The sequence below is a fragment of the Fukomys damarensis genome, unplaced genomic scaffold (genome assembly GCF_012274545.1).
Source record: "Fukomys damarensis isolate Sample0158 unplaced genomic scaffold, DMR_v1.0_HiC HiC_scaffold_36, whole genome shotgun sequence".
NCBI lineage: Eukaryota > Metazoa > Chordata > Mammalia > Rodentia > Bathyergidae > Fukomys > Fukomys damarensis.
In genome coordinates, this window is record NW_022900948.1 from 36215471 (window position 1) to 36232898 (window position 17428).

The 17428-nt window shown below is 42.2% G+C and overlaps 1 protein-coding gene across 7 annotated transcripts in view; it reads right to left on the reverse strand.

Annotated features, from left to right (window-relative positions):
- The window catches only part of Cdk5rap2 (CDK5 regulatory subunit associated protein 2), a 190945-nt gene extending 175395 nt beyond the window's left edge, over nucleotides 1–15550 (reverse strand). For all 7 annotated transcript variants that reach the window (XM_010602920.3, XM_010602923.3, XM_010602919.3 and 4 more), the window contains exons 1-3: nucleotides 15293–15550; nucleotides 2959–3023; nucleotides 113–180 (exon numbers count right to left, since the gene is read on the reverse strand). In XM_010602920.3, coding sequence (XP_010601222.1) covers nucleotides 113–180; nucleotides 2959–3023; nucleotides 15293–15351 — 192 coding nt within the window. In that variant the 5' untranslated portion in view covers nucleotides 15352–15550. The remainder of the gene's footprint in view (nucleotides 1–112; nucleotides 181–2958; nucleotides 3024–15292) is intronic.
- Nucleotides 15551–17428: the final 1878 nt, after the last annotated feature.

Below are 17428 nucleotides of genomic sequence, written 5' to 3' on the forward strand. Positions count from 1 at the left end.
ATAAACTCAATGAGAGAAAAAAATAAAAATAAAACAGCTTCCTCCTGGGTCTAGCTGGACAGCAGCAGGAGACACGATCTGTTAGAAACAATAATTTGGTATCTCCACTTACATTTTCAAAGTCCTTCATGTTCCGCGCTCTGGTGGGAGACACCTGTTCTTCTGACACAGTTGGGAGCACTATAAAAAGGCAAATCAGACAAAGGCAAACGTCACAGCACACAAACTGCCCAACATTCCTACCAGGGACTGACTACACCTGAGAAGAGAAAACCTAAGGAGCTTCCACAGTGTACCCTGTTGACATTTTCAGCCTGTTGTGATGTACTGATTTGAGGCCAGAAAAAGCTCTAAGCCATTTTATTTCAAATGCTGATGAATTACTTAAACCAGCCCCAGTGTAAACGTGTGTGTCAAAAGATGAACCAAGAAAATGCTTTGGGCATGTGGCAAAACAGATTGTCCTGAAAGGTGCTTCCTCATCTTCACCTGTCAGTAATTGAAACAAAGCATGTCTAACTGACTTGACGCAAGAGTTGGCAAACTTCTTGAAACACCAGACAGTTCATACTTCAGGCTTTACAGGCCACACACAAAGCCTGAAATCTGTCACCAACTACTCAGCTCCTCTGCTGCAGCACAAAAACAGCCACAGCCAACTCAAACAAAGTGGCCGTGTTCCAACAAAATTTTACTCCCCAAAGCAGACAGTGGGCAGGCAACTGGGGACCCCTGTGGTGAGTAAAAACTGCCAGTACCAATCTCTCCACAGCTTCCTTAATTCAATAAACATTTATAAGACATCTGCTCTGCACCAAGCACCATTCTGTGTGCTGGGCAAACAATGGTGAACGAGACACTGATCCTTCCCAATCAAGTGGGCAAGACAGAGAAGGAAACCAACCATTATCACACCTATCAGAGTACCTGGTGCTTTGTAGATATTAAGTAAGTATGTGTGGAGTGAATGAACTCATTCCAGCAACAAAGCTACACTGAGAGCCTACTTTCTGCCAGGCAGCTTTCTGTTTGTGGCTGCATCAGGAAAGAAATGGAGCTTCTATCCTAAAGGGAGGAGACAGGCAATAAACAAAATAATGGGGCAACTACATAATACATTCAAAGGTAAAAATGTTATGGAGAAAAATAAAGTGGCTACAGATGGGAAACCCAGGAGTGGGGAGGGGATTGCAATTTTAAATAAGGTCATTAAGGATGGTCTCACTGAGAATGCCACTGTGCAGGCTGGAAGGGAAGCAGCCAGTTACTTGGGGAGGAACCCTCAGGTACAGGGAGAATCCCGGGAGGGAGCATGCCCAGTGGATCTGAGGAACAGGCAATGGCTAGAGAGCAACAAAGTAGAAGAGGAACTAAGGGAGGCTCTGGAAGAAGGACTGCTTCTGGCCTTGTAGGTTCTCCTAAGGACTGCGTAGCCACTGGAGGATTCTGAGCTAGGGAGTACCAGGAGCAGACTCACATTGCTCCAGGCTCCCTCTGGCTGCCCTGCTGAAAACAGACTATAAGGAGCTTAGGAGAGAAACAAAAGGACCAGTCAGGATAATAATGGGATAATCCAGGCTAAAGATCTAGATGTTTAAACTGCTTGTAAGAGTGTAAGTGGATGATGGGGCCGGGGATTTAGCTCAGTGGTTCTGCCACCTGCCTCGCAAGCGCAAGGTCCTGAGTTCGATCCCCAGTACCAAAAAAAAAAAGAGTGTAAGTGGGTGAGAACTGGTTTGATTCTGGATATGTTAAAAGTAACCAACTGGGCTAAGTCCTAAAGAGGCAGGAGGCAGGCAGGAGGCTGATGTAGGACAAGTGGCCCAGACAAAAGTACAAGGTGGAACTGGGCATGAAAGAGGCTGAGGAAAGGGCTGGGCAGACTGTGCAAAGCCCCGTACACCAGGATGAAGGCACAGAGGATTTCACATTCCTTAATTCTTCTGTCCCCTGATCTGTCACCTGAGATGCTTGCCCTCTCCTTTTTTCCTACCTAGGTCTTACTTCAAGTCTCAGCTCTAACAGCAGTTTCTCAGGAAACTCTCGCCAGACTCATACCAGGTAAATCTCTCTTATCCCTGGTCACAGCGCCTAACCCTTCTTCCCTCCGGACACTGACCACATGCTTTCTCATAATTTGTGTCTGTGTTCTCAGCTCAAAGGTAATGACGTACAAAGGTGAATCCTAGTGCTAAGCCGAGTGTAGCCTGAAAGAGATGTATAAAAACTTAGTTTTTAAAATACTGCTTTGGAGACGAGGAAAAGAAAAACACAAGTCAAAATATCTCTAAGATATTTCAACAAGGCTAATTATTAGCACTACCCACACCTGCTCTTAGGAAAGCATCCGTTTGTTCTCACAATGAAAATTATGAGGCATGCTTAGCCAGACCCAAACTGCAAAGTCTCCTTATAATCCGGCTTAAACACAATACACTGCTTATTTACTCAGCGACATCTCCTGTGGTCTCAGCAGCTATTTGTACAAAGGGCAGGCCCATGTAGGAATGCTGGACCTCAGCCGGTAAATGGAATCCAGCAGCCTGCCAGGAAGGCCTTGGCACACAAAAGTCCAAACAGCAGTTCTCCTGGGCCTCCGGCACTCGGCAGTGGAGACCAACAGAAGCCTCAAGCTGGGTCTACTCACTGATTCAATGTTGGTCTCCCCAAAGTCATTAGGTTCAGCAAATAATGGCTGCACCCTATGGGCTTGGCAGCAGGTAAAAAACAGCTATGAAGTATAGTCTGTTAATTGGTCTAGTCCAGTGTTTGTGAAATAAGGTGGAGAGCAAATCAGTACTACATGGAACATAAAATGCTCAGCACCCACTGTGCGCTGGGACAGGGAGACTCCGGGCACTCAGTCTGGAAGCCCAGTCCCAGGCCTCAAGGTGCTCACAATGTAGGGCCTACTCCCCTTGTTCACCCTCAAGAGAATGCCCAGCTCTGTGTACTTACCTCCATTTCCCAAACCAGCACCAGTGATGCCATCCCGGTCATCTGGTGAAGGGGCAACAAGGCCACTAGGAGAGAACACACAGGATAAGAGATCAGGTTGGCTTTGAACAACAGAGAGAGCTAAGAACGCCTGGACTGCTGGTGATACCAGCAGGCCATGGCCATGTAGGCCACACAGCTGAGCTACCTGGGAGTCAGGAAATACAGAACTTAAGAACTCAGGCTTTGGGTTTGAATCTGGCTTTTGGACTAAATCTCAGCTCCAACACTCAGTAGCTGGTGGCCTGCAGCATACCCACTCACTCACTCACTCACTCATTCATTCATACAGCAAATGTTCCACTTGCCAAATATGTGCCAGGTGCAGAGGCCCTGTAACAAGTACAAGCTACTGAGGCTTCTGAGTCTCACATAATTCTCTGTCAGATGAGGATATCACATTAATGAATATAAATGAGTTAATGTATAAAAACACCTAGCACATAGTAAGAGTTAAATAAGTGACACGTGTTACTATGGTCATCATTACTGTTATTATTACTATAGCGACACAATCAAAAGTTTTATGAATGTCAAACAAAAATGCAGAATCCGCTGATCCATGAAGTTGTACTGGTTGCATTATATAAAGAGGTATAGTGTAGATTTCGAGACACTAACAGAAAAGTAAACCACAACAGGTGATATGATTTAACACAACAGACACTGCCCAAGATTCTATCCTAAGCTCTGATGTAGCTCTCCAAGCCTCACTTCTTCAGCTGAGAAGGGAGAATAGCAGCTATTTCATAGAGTCACTGGCAACCAAACAGGAAGTGCTCAGCATATCTCTCAGATTGTGGGCACTACATAAATGGGAGCAAAATATTGCTATCACTGTGAAACATACTGTGCTTTATAATTTATAAAATACTTATCACCTTAGAACTGCCCGAGTCTCTGAGGGTCCGTGTATTTTTCAAAAGAAGGCTCTGAAGTGCAGACAATTTCAGTGCCCTAGCCAGAGTTACATGGCAGTAGAAAACCCCAGAGCAGAACCTAACCCCCAAGAATAGCTCTCTGTTCCAACCTGTAAACCAGGAGGTGATGAATGCTCAGCATCACTTACTGGCAGTTTGCTCTTTTCTGCTTCTAAATCCAAAAGCATTGTGCTCCTTGGACAATTCTGCCTAATGACCAAACTCCAAAGGCAGAATGTGACCTTCGGCTTTCAATCAATCAAAAAACTGGATAACCCCTAAAAGTTCAACATCAGGAAAATGATGATATAGAATGAGTGTGCTGCAACAATAACTGGAGGTGGGGGATACAGCTCAGAGCAGAGTGGTCGCCTGGCATATGTGAGGATTTGAGCCCTAATACCATACACACAAAAAAACATAACTGGAAAAATTTAAATAAAGTATTCCTTAAACATGAAAAATATATAAACATGTACACTAAAATCACCCCAAATCCTTTTTTGGAACTAGCTGGGCCATAAATACATAATAAGACAAAGGAAATATACTATTTACAATCACGTACAGGGAAATGAGATATGTTTTTCTACTATTTCATTTTCTGTAATTTTCAATTTCTTCCCATAAGCATCACTCCAAGGACAAAGTTCAACCTTTAAAACTGAATTTTAAAAATTAAAAGCCAACTTCAAACACTACCTTTGCAAATGATGGCTCACAGACCCAAGATCACAAACCAGGTTATTGGCCAAGCTCAGCCCCAAAGTCCAGTCTTACATTCTTAAAATGGGGTTTTCTCCACTACAGCCATTACATGAACTTCCACAGGCTGAAATGGCCCACCCACAGTCAATTACACCTAAAAACTACCTGGCAGGCAAAGCCAAAGATTTCAGTCTTACACAGCTTCAGACAGGCAATAACTGAAGTTGCCAGATTCCCACTTAGGCTTTACCTGCCCACTCTTTTGTTTGTATCAGGGATCGAACTCAGGAACTTGCACTTTGCAGGACAGACATGGTGCCACTGGGCTAAATCCCCAACCCCCTACCCACTGTTAAGTGTTCCGTATCTCTGTCATCTGCATGGCTCAGTCAGTTCTGCCTGCCCACACCTCTAGACCAAGCAGCTCTCTTCCCATTCTGATCACTCAGTCTTAGCCTCAGAAGGAAGATGGAGTCCCCTAACATTTTACTCCAGGGGGCAGGAGTGGCAGTGAGGACTGAACAGACACAGACAGAGCACTTCCATGACAAGTGCTGTGTGTCAGCTGTTTGCTGAGCGAATGAATGGTCTCACCTGAGCTTCATGACCATGGTCTCCTATCTGGCACCACTGCTGCCCTAAAGAAGCAATGTCTTTCCATGTTTATATCTGTCAGTCACAACTGTCCTTCCACACCACAAAACCAACAAGAGCCACATGTTCCACTGAGAGTGTTACAAGACTCATGGATGGATCTGGATATCAGATACATTAAACTACATCAATAAGTGCACTTTTGTTTGTCTTTTAACAATTCCTCTGCCTGCCTCGCAAGCACAAAGACCCGAGTTCAATCCCCAGTACCCCCCAAAAAATATTCCTCTTTCATGCTACTCTTAATTCATAGTTTCAATATTCATTTAAATTAGTAAAAAACATAAGGGCAAAAATTACAGATCTAAAGCTCTCCTAGATAACTCCTCAGTCCCCTCCTAAACAGTGACCACTGATGTGAGAAAGATGTCTCCTCCCAGACCTTATAGTCTCTATTTACTGACAGAGACATTTTATTTTTTACTTAAAAAGAAAACAAATGCAATCAAAGTATATATATCATTCTGTGACACATTTCCTCTAGTAAAGATGTGCCCTACAGTTGTCCTGATGACAGTGCAAATGGATCGGCTTCAATTTTTAGCTCCTACAAAGCATTCCATAACAGTGGTCCTTTTCAAATTTCACTGACTATGATGCATAAAAGAATTCCTTAATTCTTGAAATATATTATATTCTATTCTACTTTTGAAGTGTTCTGTTTTTCTTTCTGTTTGTTTGTTTGTTTTTGGGTACTGGGGATAGAACTCAGGATCTTGCACTTGCAAGGCAGGCAGTGATCTATTCTACTTTTTAAAAATCATTTGCAACCTAAGTCAAATTTCATGAGCTACCAGTGGGACACAGTCTGTGACATTCAATGTGTCTCCAAGTTTTTCTTTTATAAACAATGTTGTATGAAGCCAGGAGTGGTGGTGCACACATGTAATCCTAGCACTCAGGAGGCTGAGGCAGGATGATCTCCATGGGTTTGACGCCAGCCTGGGCTACAAAGTGAGTGTGAGGCCAACCTGAACTACACAGTGAGACATTGTCTTAAAAAACAAACAATGTTGTATGAATATCTTTTCATAGGCCTCACTGTGCACATGGCATGAGGTTTCTCTAGGGTAGACTCTAGGATAGATAACAAGAAATGGAATTGGTGAGTCAAACCATACTCACATTTTTTAAAACAAGCAAAGGGTCTGAATAAACATTTTCACCAAAAGGAAGAAAAAACATACAGATGGCTAATAAGCACATGAAATGATATTTAATATCATTAAGTCATTAGAGAAATGTAAATCAATTCTACAGTGAGATATCATGTCACACCTCCAAAGTCAGCTAAAATAAAAAAGACACACAAACTATTACAATTACTGGTATGGATGTGAAGAAAACTAAAAACCTTTGAACACTGCTGGTGGGAGAGACAAATAGTACAGCCACTTTGGAATATTCTGGCAGTTCCTCAAAATGTTAGAGTTAACCAACAATTCTACTCCTAGCTACATGCCTGAGACAAGTGAAAACACGTATCTACATGAAAAATTGTATAGAAGCAAATGTTCACATCATTCCTAACAGACAAAAAGTAGAAACAACCCAAATTCCCATCGATATGAATGAATGAATGAATGAACAAAATTTGGTAGATGAGTCAGGGCTTGTATCTAGAGGGCACCCTAAAGGCTCTTGCAGTCATGGGTAGGGCTTTTCAGAGGTGATTAGATCTAGGGTGCATGATTCTGAGATCAAGAGTGTGATACTAGGATTAAGGCTGCCCCACCTTGGATGTGAATGATACCCTAAGGGTGGGTAGCCTGGAAGGACATAAGGGACAGAAAGAGGGTCGCTACTTGAGGCTTGTCACCTGCTGCATATCTGCTACTTCTATGTCCTACTGCCCTCTGCCATCCCACCCTGCCTTGGAGCCAACCATCTATGGACTGAAACCTCTACCAACTGTGCGCTAAATAAACTTTTCCCCTTTAACTTTGGGTGTCGCATATTTTGTCTAATGGACAGCCTGGGCAACCAGAAAGACTGTCTTAAAATAAAAGGGGTATAGGTCAGTGTGAAGACCCTTCGTTCAATCCCTAGTAGCACTTAATTAGTTAATTAACAGGTTAAAAATAAAATAAAAAGGACTGGGATGTACTTCAGTGATAGGGAACTAGCTAATATGTATAAGACCGCGGGTTCAATCTGCAGTTCCAAAATGAAAAAATATTTTTAATAAATTTTATAAAACACTAAACGGTATACTTTAAAAGGGTTAGCTTCTTTATATCTTCTTTCTTTTCAATTACTGGAGATTGAGCCCAGGGCCTTCACACTGAGTTACAAACATAGCCCTATTTTAATTTTTTGAGTCAGGGTCTTGCTAAATTGCCCATGCTAGCTTTGAATCTGTGACCCTTTTGCCTCAGCCTCGAAGAGTACTGGGATTATAAATATGCACTACCACCACTGACTACAAATTACATCTTGATAAAACTATTTTTAAAAACATACATAGGCATAATTTCTGGTGCCAAGGATTAAACTTGAGACCTTGCGCTTCCGAGGCAGGCAGTGGAAACACTGAGCTATATCCCTGCCCATAAGCATAATTTTTAATGTTAACAGATAATGCCAAATTGTGTTCCAGAAACTCTATGCCAGTGGATATTCTGCATGCATAACTTTTCACAGTGATCACAAAGCAGTATTTCACTACTAAATATAGGGCCTATATCACATGGTCTTCATTCTTTCAAAACACTGAACAAAACCAATTAATTCAAGAAATATGTGTTGAGCCTCTCGGATGTGCCAGACACAACTCGAGGTGCCAAGACATAGTGGAGAACAAACCAATGCTCTCTTCACACCTCACATCTCAGGAGGGCCCTCAGTGCAAGGCAGCAATCCTGCTACCCTTCCCCGGAAATTGCACTCCTATTTCCTGACCTTCTATTCAAGTCCATGAAGGCGCTCTGCCCAAGAGAGTACAAACTATGCTTACAGCAAAAAATACTTAACAGCCATGTGCTGAAGAGCTCATAAGTAAATAAGCTTGGGCTTGGACCTTAGGAAGCTTTTCAGGCTCCCGGACACACACAGGAGGAAGTGCCCACTGCTGTGATACAGAGGATCCTGTCCAGCAAATTGCATCGGGCACTGGTATAATAAAACTAGCTAACATTTCACACACTTCAGTAGTGCTGGGCAATTAATTTAAATACTCTCACTTCATCTGCATAACCTCCAATAAAATAAGAACTATTATTAAAAAAAAACTCAGAAAGGTTAAGTAACTTACTCAAAGCAACAAACCTAAGAACTGGCTGATCCAGGATTTATACCTGGTCATCTCGACCACCAAGCCCAGGTTCTCTCCACACCACCAGGCAGAACTTAATAAAAGGCCTTTGCTTCAGCAAGGTCCCTGGGGCCAAAATCTGGGCATAAATTTTCCCAGAGTCAAAGCTGCCCTGGACATGTCTAAGTGATACAGTTCAAAGGGAATGACACACACTACTCTATTTCAACAAAAGTTTAAGAACAGACTGGACTACAGCTTTTAGTCTTTAAAACTAGGGCTTGGAAATTTCCAAACAGAATAGTACTCAGAAAGGAGTACACTACAATAAAAAGGTGAGATTTTATCTGAGGGATTACTCTCTTTCATTGTTAGCACCTGATGGAGACCTTGTGTCTAAGAATATTTTGGACACTTTTTTAAGAACCACTTCAGTCAGGAGCTCTGCAAGATCTTTCCTAAATCCCCTCAGTCCAAGTCCTAAATCCTAAGTCCCCTCAGTCGATTGAGAGAACTAGCTGGAAGGCAGGACAGGCTCTGAAGTCAGTAAGCATGGATTTTAAGTCCCGATTCCACATACTATTCAGGTGATCCAAGACCATGCATTTCATTCAGCTCTCTGAGCCTCAATGGTCCCACTTAACAAAGGGTAATACTATGACCTCAAAGGATCATTCTTATTCAGTGGTGAGCAGTCACTGAGACCCTGATGCCAGGTTAGGAACTAAATTTATAAAGACAAAAGAAATGTCCCTACTCTCAAATCTGGGCAATAGGTTAGTTAACAATCAACACCTCTAGCGTCTAATACAGAAGCTACTAGCCAAAGGAGCCCATTAAACACTTAAAATGTGGTTCCTCAAAGACAAGGATGTCCACTATCATCACTCCTGTTCAACAGTTTTGGAAACATTAGCCACAGCAATTAGACAAGAGAAAGAAATAAAAGGAATAAAGATAGGAAATGAAGAAGTCAAACTGTCATTATTTGCAAATGACATGATACTCTATTTAGAAGACCCCAAGAACTCCACCAAAAGTCTTCTAGACTTAATAATCATCAAATTCAGTAAAGTAGCTGGATACAAGATCAACATACAAAAATCAATAGCTTTCCTGTACATGAATAACAGACTCACTGCGAGAAAAATAGGGAAAACAATTCCTTTCACAATAGCATCCAAAAAATTGAAATACCTAGGAATCAACCTAACAAAAGAAATCAAAGACCTCTACTCTAAAAACTATAGCACTCTGAAAAAAGATTTAAGATGATATTAGAAAACGAAAAGACATCCCTTGCTCCTGGGTAGGAAGAACCAACACTGTGAAAATGGCCATAATTCCAAAACTGCTATACAGATTTAGGGCAATCTCAATTGAAATTCCAGCAGCATACTTCACAGGCCTTGAGAAAATAATCCAAAAATTCATTTGGAACAAGAACAGACCTAGAATAGCAAAATCGATTCTAGGCAATAAAGACAAAGTAGGGAGTATCACAATCCCCAACTTGAAACTATACTGCAAAGCCACTGTGATAAAAACAGCATGGTACTGGCAAAGAAATAGTGCTAAGGACCAGAGGAACAGAGTAGAAGATGCAGAAACACTCCAAACATACTAAGGCACCTCATCTTCAACAAAGGAGCTAAACACCCTCACTGGAGGAAAGACAGCCTCTTTAATAAATACTGCTGTAAAAACTGGGTTTCAACTTGCCAAAGATTAAAACTAGACCTACATCTTTCACCGTGCACTGAACTAAAATTGAAATGGATTAAAGACCTAAATATTAAAGCAGAAACACTAAACCAGCTGGAAGAGAGGCTAGGTAGAATTCTTGAAGACATTGGTGTAGGAAAAGACTTTATAAACAAAACCTCAGGTGCACATGAACTAGCACAAACAATCAACAAGTATCATCTCCTCTTATTAAAAATCTTCTGCACAGCAAGAAAAACCACCAACAGTGTGAAAAGACAACCCACAATGTGGGAAAAATTTTTTACCAGCTGTTCCTCAAAGGTCTACTATCTAGAATATATAAACACCTTTAAAAAAATCAGACTTCCCAAATTTAAAGACCCAATCCAAAATTGGGCATCTGAAATAATAGACATTTATCAGACAAAGAAATATAAATAGCAAATAAACATATGAAAAAATGTTCAATTTCACTGGTCATTCAAGAAATGCAAGTGAAAACAATGCTGAGATTCCACCTCATCACAGAAAGAATGGCTGCTATCATGAAATCAAACAATAACAAATGCTGGTGGGGCTGTGGGAAAAAAGGATCCCTTCTCCACTGCTGGTAGGAGTGTAGACTGGTGCAACCACTGTGGAAATGAGTATGGAGATACCTCAAAGAACTAGGATTGGAAGTCCCATTTGACCCAGCTATTCCCCTGAAGGCTATCTTCCAAAAAGAATTAAAAGAATCATACCACAGCAATATATGTGTACCCATGTTCACAGCAGCACAGTCTGTAATAGCTAAAATTTGGAAACAGCCTGGAAACTGGATAAAGAAATGTGTTTCTTTTTTAAAATGGAGTACTACTCAGCCATAAAGAATGAGAAATTAGACATTTACACCTAAGTGGATTACCTTGAGGCCATACTCTTAAGTGAAATAAATAGGACACACGTGTAAATACCAAATAGTTTCTCTGGTGTGAGAAACAAAGTATAAATCAGGACTAAAAGGTATAATAGATAATGTGGAAACAGGAAATAGAAATAGGAAGAAAGGGGCAAAGGGAAAGGGAAAGTAGGAGGGGTAGGGAAAAGGAAAGAAGGGAATAGAATTAATGTGAGAAAATGAAAAAATGGAAACAAAGTCTTTGTAAATAGGAAGGGGTGGAGGGGTAAAGAGAGGGCAGGGGAATGAGGAAATAAAATAAGAACCAGGATAGATTATGTAAAGGTGCAAATTTCCAATGATGAATGTCATTATATTGCACACCTAACATGTGCCAATAAAATTCATTTTTTAAATGTAGGTTTTTTTGATTGGTTTTTGTTGTTGTGGTTTTGTGGTACTGGAGAGCGAACTCAGGACATTGCGCTTGTGAGACAGGTATGGTACCACTGAGCTAAATCCCCAGCCCAATTTTTTTAAAATGTAGTTTGTCCAAGCTGAAAAGTGCTGTAAGTGTAAAATTCATACTAATTTTCAAAGATTTAGAAAGATAAAAAGGATGCAAAATATCTCAAAAATGACTTTTCTATGAGTTACAAATTAGAATAATTTTACGGAGGGCCAGGGATTTAGCTCAGTGGTTCTGCTGCCTGCCTTGCAAGCACAAGGTCCCAAGTTTGATCCCAGTACCAAAAAAAAAAAAAATATATATATATATATATATATATATATATACATATATATATATATATGTATATATATATATTACTATAGAGAAATATTAGGCTACAGAAAATATATATTATTGCTAAATTCACTATTCTGGCTGGGTAACAGTGGTACAGCACTGGCCAACCACACAGTGAGGGCCTGGGTGATTTCTCAGCACTATAAGAAAAAAAATCTGGTTTTGTTTTTATTTTTTTTAAGGTGGCTGCTAGAAAATTTCAAATTATGTACAATGGACAGTGCCACTCAACAAGATTTGGTGAGGTCAACTGGGGTCAGTGACAGATAAAATTTATCAGGAAGAGTATAGAAGGCCTAGCTGAGGCTTGGAAATGGCAGTGAAGATTTCCCAGCGGTGACACCAAAACAGAACCCTGAAAAATAACAGGACTTGATAAAACAAAGAGGAATTAGGAGGATAACCCAGGCAGCAAAACAGCAAGTGCACAGGCCTGTTGGTAATAAACATGGCAAGATCATTCATGACAACGAGTTTGGTGGCCAGGCATAGGTGAAGGGCTTGAAGAGACAGGGATGGGAAATGAGGGAAGAGACTGTTATGACTCGTGTCTAGATCTCCCCCCAAGACCTCCTGCAGTCATAGGTGGGCCTTTTTCAGAGGTGGCTGAATCCAGAGTGTGTGATGCTAGGATTGATTCATGGTGCAATGCTAGGATCAAGGGGACCAGGATGACGTATCTGTCAGGGCTACCCACCTTAAGTATCCTGGATAAGACATAAAGGACAGAAAGAGCTGTAGTCATCCCTTGCTTGCTTTGCTACCTTCTTCCTACAATGAACTGTTTATTCCTCTGCAGTGCCTGTCTGCCATCCACCTTACCTTGGCATCCTGATTATGAAATGAAAACACAACAAACTGTGACATAAATAAACCTCTCCTCCTTTAACTTTAGGTATCAAATATTCTGTCTCAGCAATAAGAAAAGTAACTAAGAGAGAGAGACTAGAGAAGTAGATGGGGCCAGATTATGAAAGACCCTGTAGGTCATAGTAAAGACTTTTATCCTGAAGGTGGCACGGAGCCACGTTCATAGACTTTAGAACAGATAAAACCTTAGTCATCAGGAACGTACTCAGCACTTAGGTTCTGTAAAGGCAGGCATAAGAAGGAAAAGAGAATGTCTACAGATGTGCTGAGGTGCTACCCAGGGCCAAACATTGGGCTAAACCCTTTTAGAGTCATTTTAATTCTTATGCCAACCCTGGCTTTAACCCATTTTATAGATAGTAAAAACTGAGGCTCAGCCAGGTGTGGTAACACATGTCTATAATCCCAGCACTCTAGGAGGCGGAGGCAAGAGGCCCAAGATTGACACCAGCTTGTACAATACAGCAATTTAGGGAGACCCTGTCTCAAAATAACAAAAGGGGCCGGGGATATAGCTCAGTGCAAAGACTCTGGGTTCAGTCCCCAGAACTGCAGAGAGAGAGATAGACAGAATACCACTTAGAGGATAAGGCCTGCCCAAAATCACAGGGCTGTTGTTAAGTGGCAGAACGTGGGACTGAACCCAGTTAGGTCTGGGTCCCAAAGCCCAAGTGTTCGGTCAACCAACACTAAAGAAAAGAGCTGTTTCCAAGAATGAACTTTATCTAACCGCAGTAAGAAGCATTAAAGGCCCAAAGTAGCAGCCAGTAAAGACAAGATTATGAATGAAAAGCTTTCAAGCTGCAGTAGTAAAGGCTATTAGAGATGTGAAGAAAGACAGGACAATCCAGGTGAGAGGCAGAGGTAGTCACAAGCAGAGAAAGGGACAGGATGAACTTCCACAGGATACAGAGCTGGCTACAAAGGGCTTTTACTCTTTATCTGATAACCAATAGGAGGTTCTCAAACAGAGTAAACATTTCCCAGATTTGCCCAAGGTAGGACCTGTTTATGCCTATCTTGCTATCCAGGTGTTATGATTTATATCTAGATGGCCCCCAAAGCCTCAGATGGAGCTTTGGGGAGGTCAATGGATTTTGGGGGGTGTGATATTCATCAATGGATTGGTCCACTAATGAGTTTACAGCTAAATGTGACCAGGAGATGAAGCCTGGTCAAATGAGATGGGCCACTGGGAGCGCGCCCTGGAGAAGTCTATCCTTCTCCCTTGATTTCTCCTTACTTCTCACAACCATGCCATGAGATGTTTCTCCTCGGCCATGCCCCTCTCCCTTGAAGCCAGCCATGACTATGGACTGTGAGCTGGAATAAACCTTCCTTCCCTAGAGTTGTGTGTGTCAGGAATTGTGTCTCAGCAACAAGAAAATAACAAAGATCACAGGCATAAAAGTTAACAGTGCCCACTTCACTCTCAATGGCACCTGGTGCGCACAACAAAGAACAGAGCCACTTTTACACAGGATCTGTTGACTAAAACCAGTAGCCTATTCCAGAGAAATGGATAAACACTACAGTTTCTCAGTCAGGCCCTCTCTTTCTCTTCCTTCTACCCACTCTTCAAACAAGTCCAGGACAACCAAAATAGCCTGTAGCAGGGTAGCAGTCCTTCAGGCCTCCAAACGGCCTCAGCCCCCACCAGCAATAAAGACTACAACCACCACTTGGGCAAGGTTCAGTGAAAGGCCAGTCTCAGTCATTGTTCCCTGATCTCTATCACTACTGATAATACAGTTTGAACAACCCTAAATCTAAATATCCAAAATCCTAAATCCTAAACTTTTTGAGTACCAACATGACAGCCACACATGGAAAATTTCACCCCTGACCTCATGCGACAAGTCACAATCAAAGTGCAAGCACATTAAAAATACTGTATAAAATTACCTTTAGGCTATGCATATAAGGTGTATATGAAACATATATATGTATATGAAATATATATATATATATATATATACACACACACACATATTATCTTCCATCTCCAACTAAAGCTCTTAACCACTGCACTCCCTTGCCTCTGATGGGTACTGTGTGACCCCATAATCAAAGTCTAGTCATAACAACTACACTCCCCATAATGAATGCAAACCCTCAAACCGTAATGAACAAGTGTTGCAAGATCTCTGTCCCCCGAACAGCCTCCACTTTTGGCATACTCCAAGCAGTTCTCATCTTACTATCCTTCATAAGCTCTTCAAAGTACGTCCCCAAAACAGAGCCGAGTGTAGGGCAGTTCAGGACTCCTAGGCCCCAAACTCTTTATCAGCAGGCGGGACCCGAAAGAGGGCCCTAGATCCCACAGTCAGTATCAGCAGGTGGTCCCCAAAAGAGAGCTTGCCCAAAGGAACCCACCCCACACACTGCCCTTGTCCACACACCCTCAAGAGCAAACCCCAAAGCCAGGTTAGATGGAAACCCCATCAGTGGGAACCCGGCCCAGATACCGCAAATCCCCAACGCTTCGGCCGCACCTGCAGTCACTGAAAGTCCTGGGGAGAGTGACGTCTTCTTCCAACACGGAGTCCATCATGGACACAAAGGCAACTATGGGATTATTGTCTGTGGCAGCGGCGCCACTGGATCCCTCGGCTGTTGCGACCGGCCCAGCTTCCCAGGTCCCCGCCCCATCTAACTCAGCTCTTGTTCAGCTGTGGAGGCGCCGCTGGAATTCAAACCGCAGCTGCGGCCATCTTTCCCGGCGCTTCTTCCTACGGAAGTGAGGCGCGATCACTGAAGCTCGCGCAGTGAAGCCGATCTGCCAGGGACGGAGGCCGGGCAGGGAAACGTTGGTGGGTGCCATCTTAACTAAGGGCAAAGTGTAAATTCTTGTGTGGACCAAATTAAGGAAAGAGAAGCTGGCTGCCATTTTTTATGATGGCGCTTGGGGCGGGGACAGGGGAGGCCGCCATCTTTGTTAAGGGTGAAAACCAGGCTTGGTCCGTTAATTTGAGCGGGAGATGGGAATACCGCCCTTTATTGGAACAGAATTCAGTGTTTGCTTTTATAATATAATGACTCTTTAAATTTTAGGGTCCATACAGTCTAATGGCTTCTGCCTTGCCTTGAAATGTAATCAGATGCTGCTTCCCTTTAGAAGAATCCTACCCACAGAATCCTAACAAAAGCAGTAATTTGCATACTTCCTTTTGAGCAGCTCATTCGTATATGCGAAGTGGTCCCCCGCATTCTTCCTACCTTTCAATGACCCCTTATTACTTTTAGGACTCAAACTCACTTGTAATCAGTAAACTGGGGCCCAAAGTAATGCACAGTAAGTTTATCAACTGGATCCAGATATGGGTTCCTGTCAGCTACATCAGGGCTCTATTTAACCCTGGTTGTCTCTCTCAAAGCATACAACAATAACAAAATAGATAATTTGGGCAGAGATTCCTTTTGAAATTAACTTTCCCTCCCCTCTCAGTGTTACTTCTTCCTCTGTAGGCTATTGGGAGAAGCTTGGATGAAAATAACTTGAAAACATGATTGAGCAGTAGATGTTGACATCCGTGTAGTCATGACCAATTCTGTGTCCTTAAGTTTCCTTATCCTTCAGTTAATTGATTAGTTGCTTTCTAAAAGAGGCCTTCCCTAATGCTGGCAACTAAATCAAGTCCCTTTATGTTCTTAGCAACCAGTATTTTTCCTTTGTAGCACTTAACATAATTTGGAACTGTACATCTGTTTTTAATGTCTTTGTCTTTCACTAGGCTAGAAGCTTCATGAGGGCAGGGATTGTGATCTGAATTGTTCACTGCTGTATCTTCTAGCACTGTGACTGCCACCGGGCAGATGTTTAAAAATACATATCAAACAAATGAATGACTCAGTCGGTCTGGAAAACTGTGCTCAGACCTATCTGCAAGGTTTTTGTGAAGATGACCAGAGATATCTTCAGGAGCTCTGTTGATAGTTATTCCATATATTTCCATTTTCTTTCCCTCCCTACTCCAAATGTCCACATACACAGACACACACACGCAACTGGAGTGACATCTACAAAGCCCACACCTCTGCACCAGCCCCTCTTCCTTCCCCAGATCTTCAATAAATCTTCACCCCATAATCAGCAATAATAGGGTGAAAAAGAAAGAGGGTTTGGCATTCCAGGGCAGGGCAGTCTTTGAAGCTCTACAGCTGACACTTGTTGCCAATGCCACTTCAAACCATGAGATGAGTATATCCAATGGCAGGGAAACTAGAGGGTCAGAGTTCCCACGCTGGCTTTCCCATTCACTCTGTGCTCTTTGACAGACCACTTCTACTCTCTATTTCTAAATCTGTTAAATGAAGGATGGCTGGACCTCTCTGGACCTTACTACTCTGAAGGTGATTACTCTGTCTTTTTTTCAAAGCTACTAACATACAACCAGCTCTATTCTGGTGAGAGAGGCTGAGTTATAAATTATCACTTCCCAGTTGAAGGAAATAATTTTCCATTCAGCAATGAAAGCACCTTAGAAAGGAAACAAAGAGGTCTTACATTTTTTTGGAGCATATCTAATGTATCGCTCTAGCCAGGCTTATCACATGCACTGTCTCAGTGAACCTTCACCAACCCTCTGGAGTGGGCACTGCAGTACTCTTTTACTCATCCTTTAGAAGTC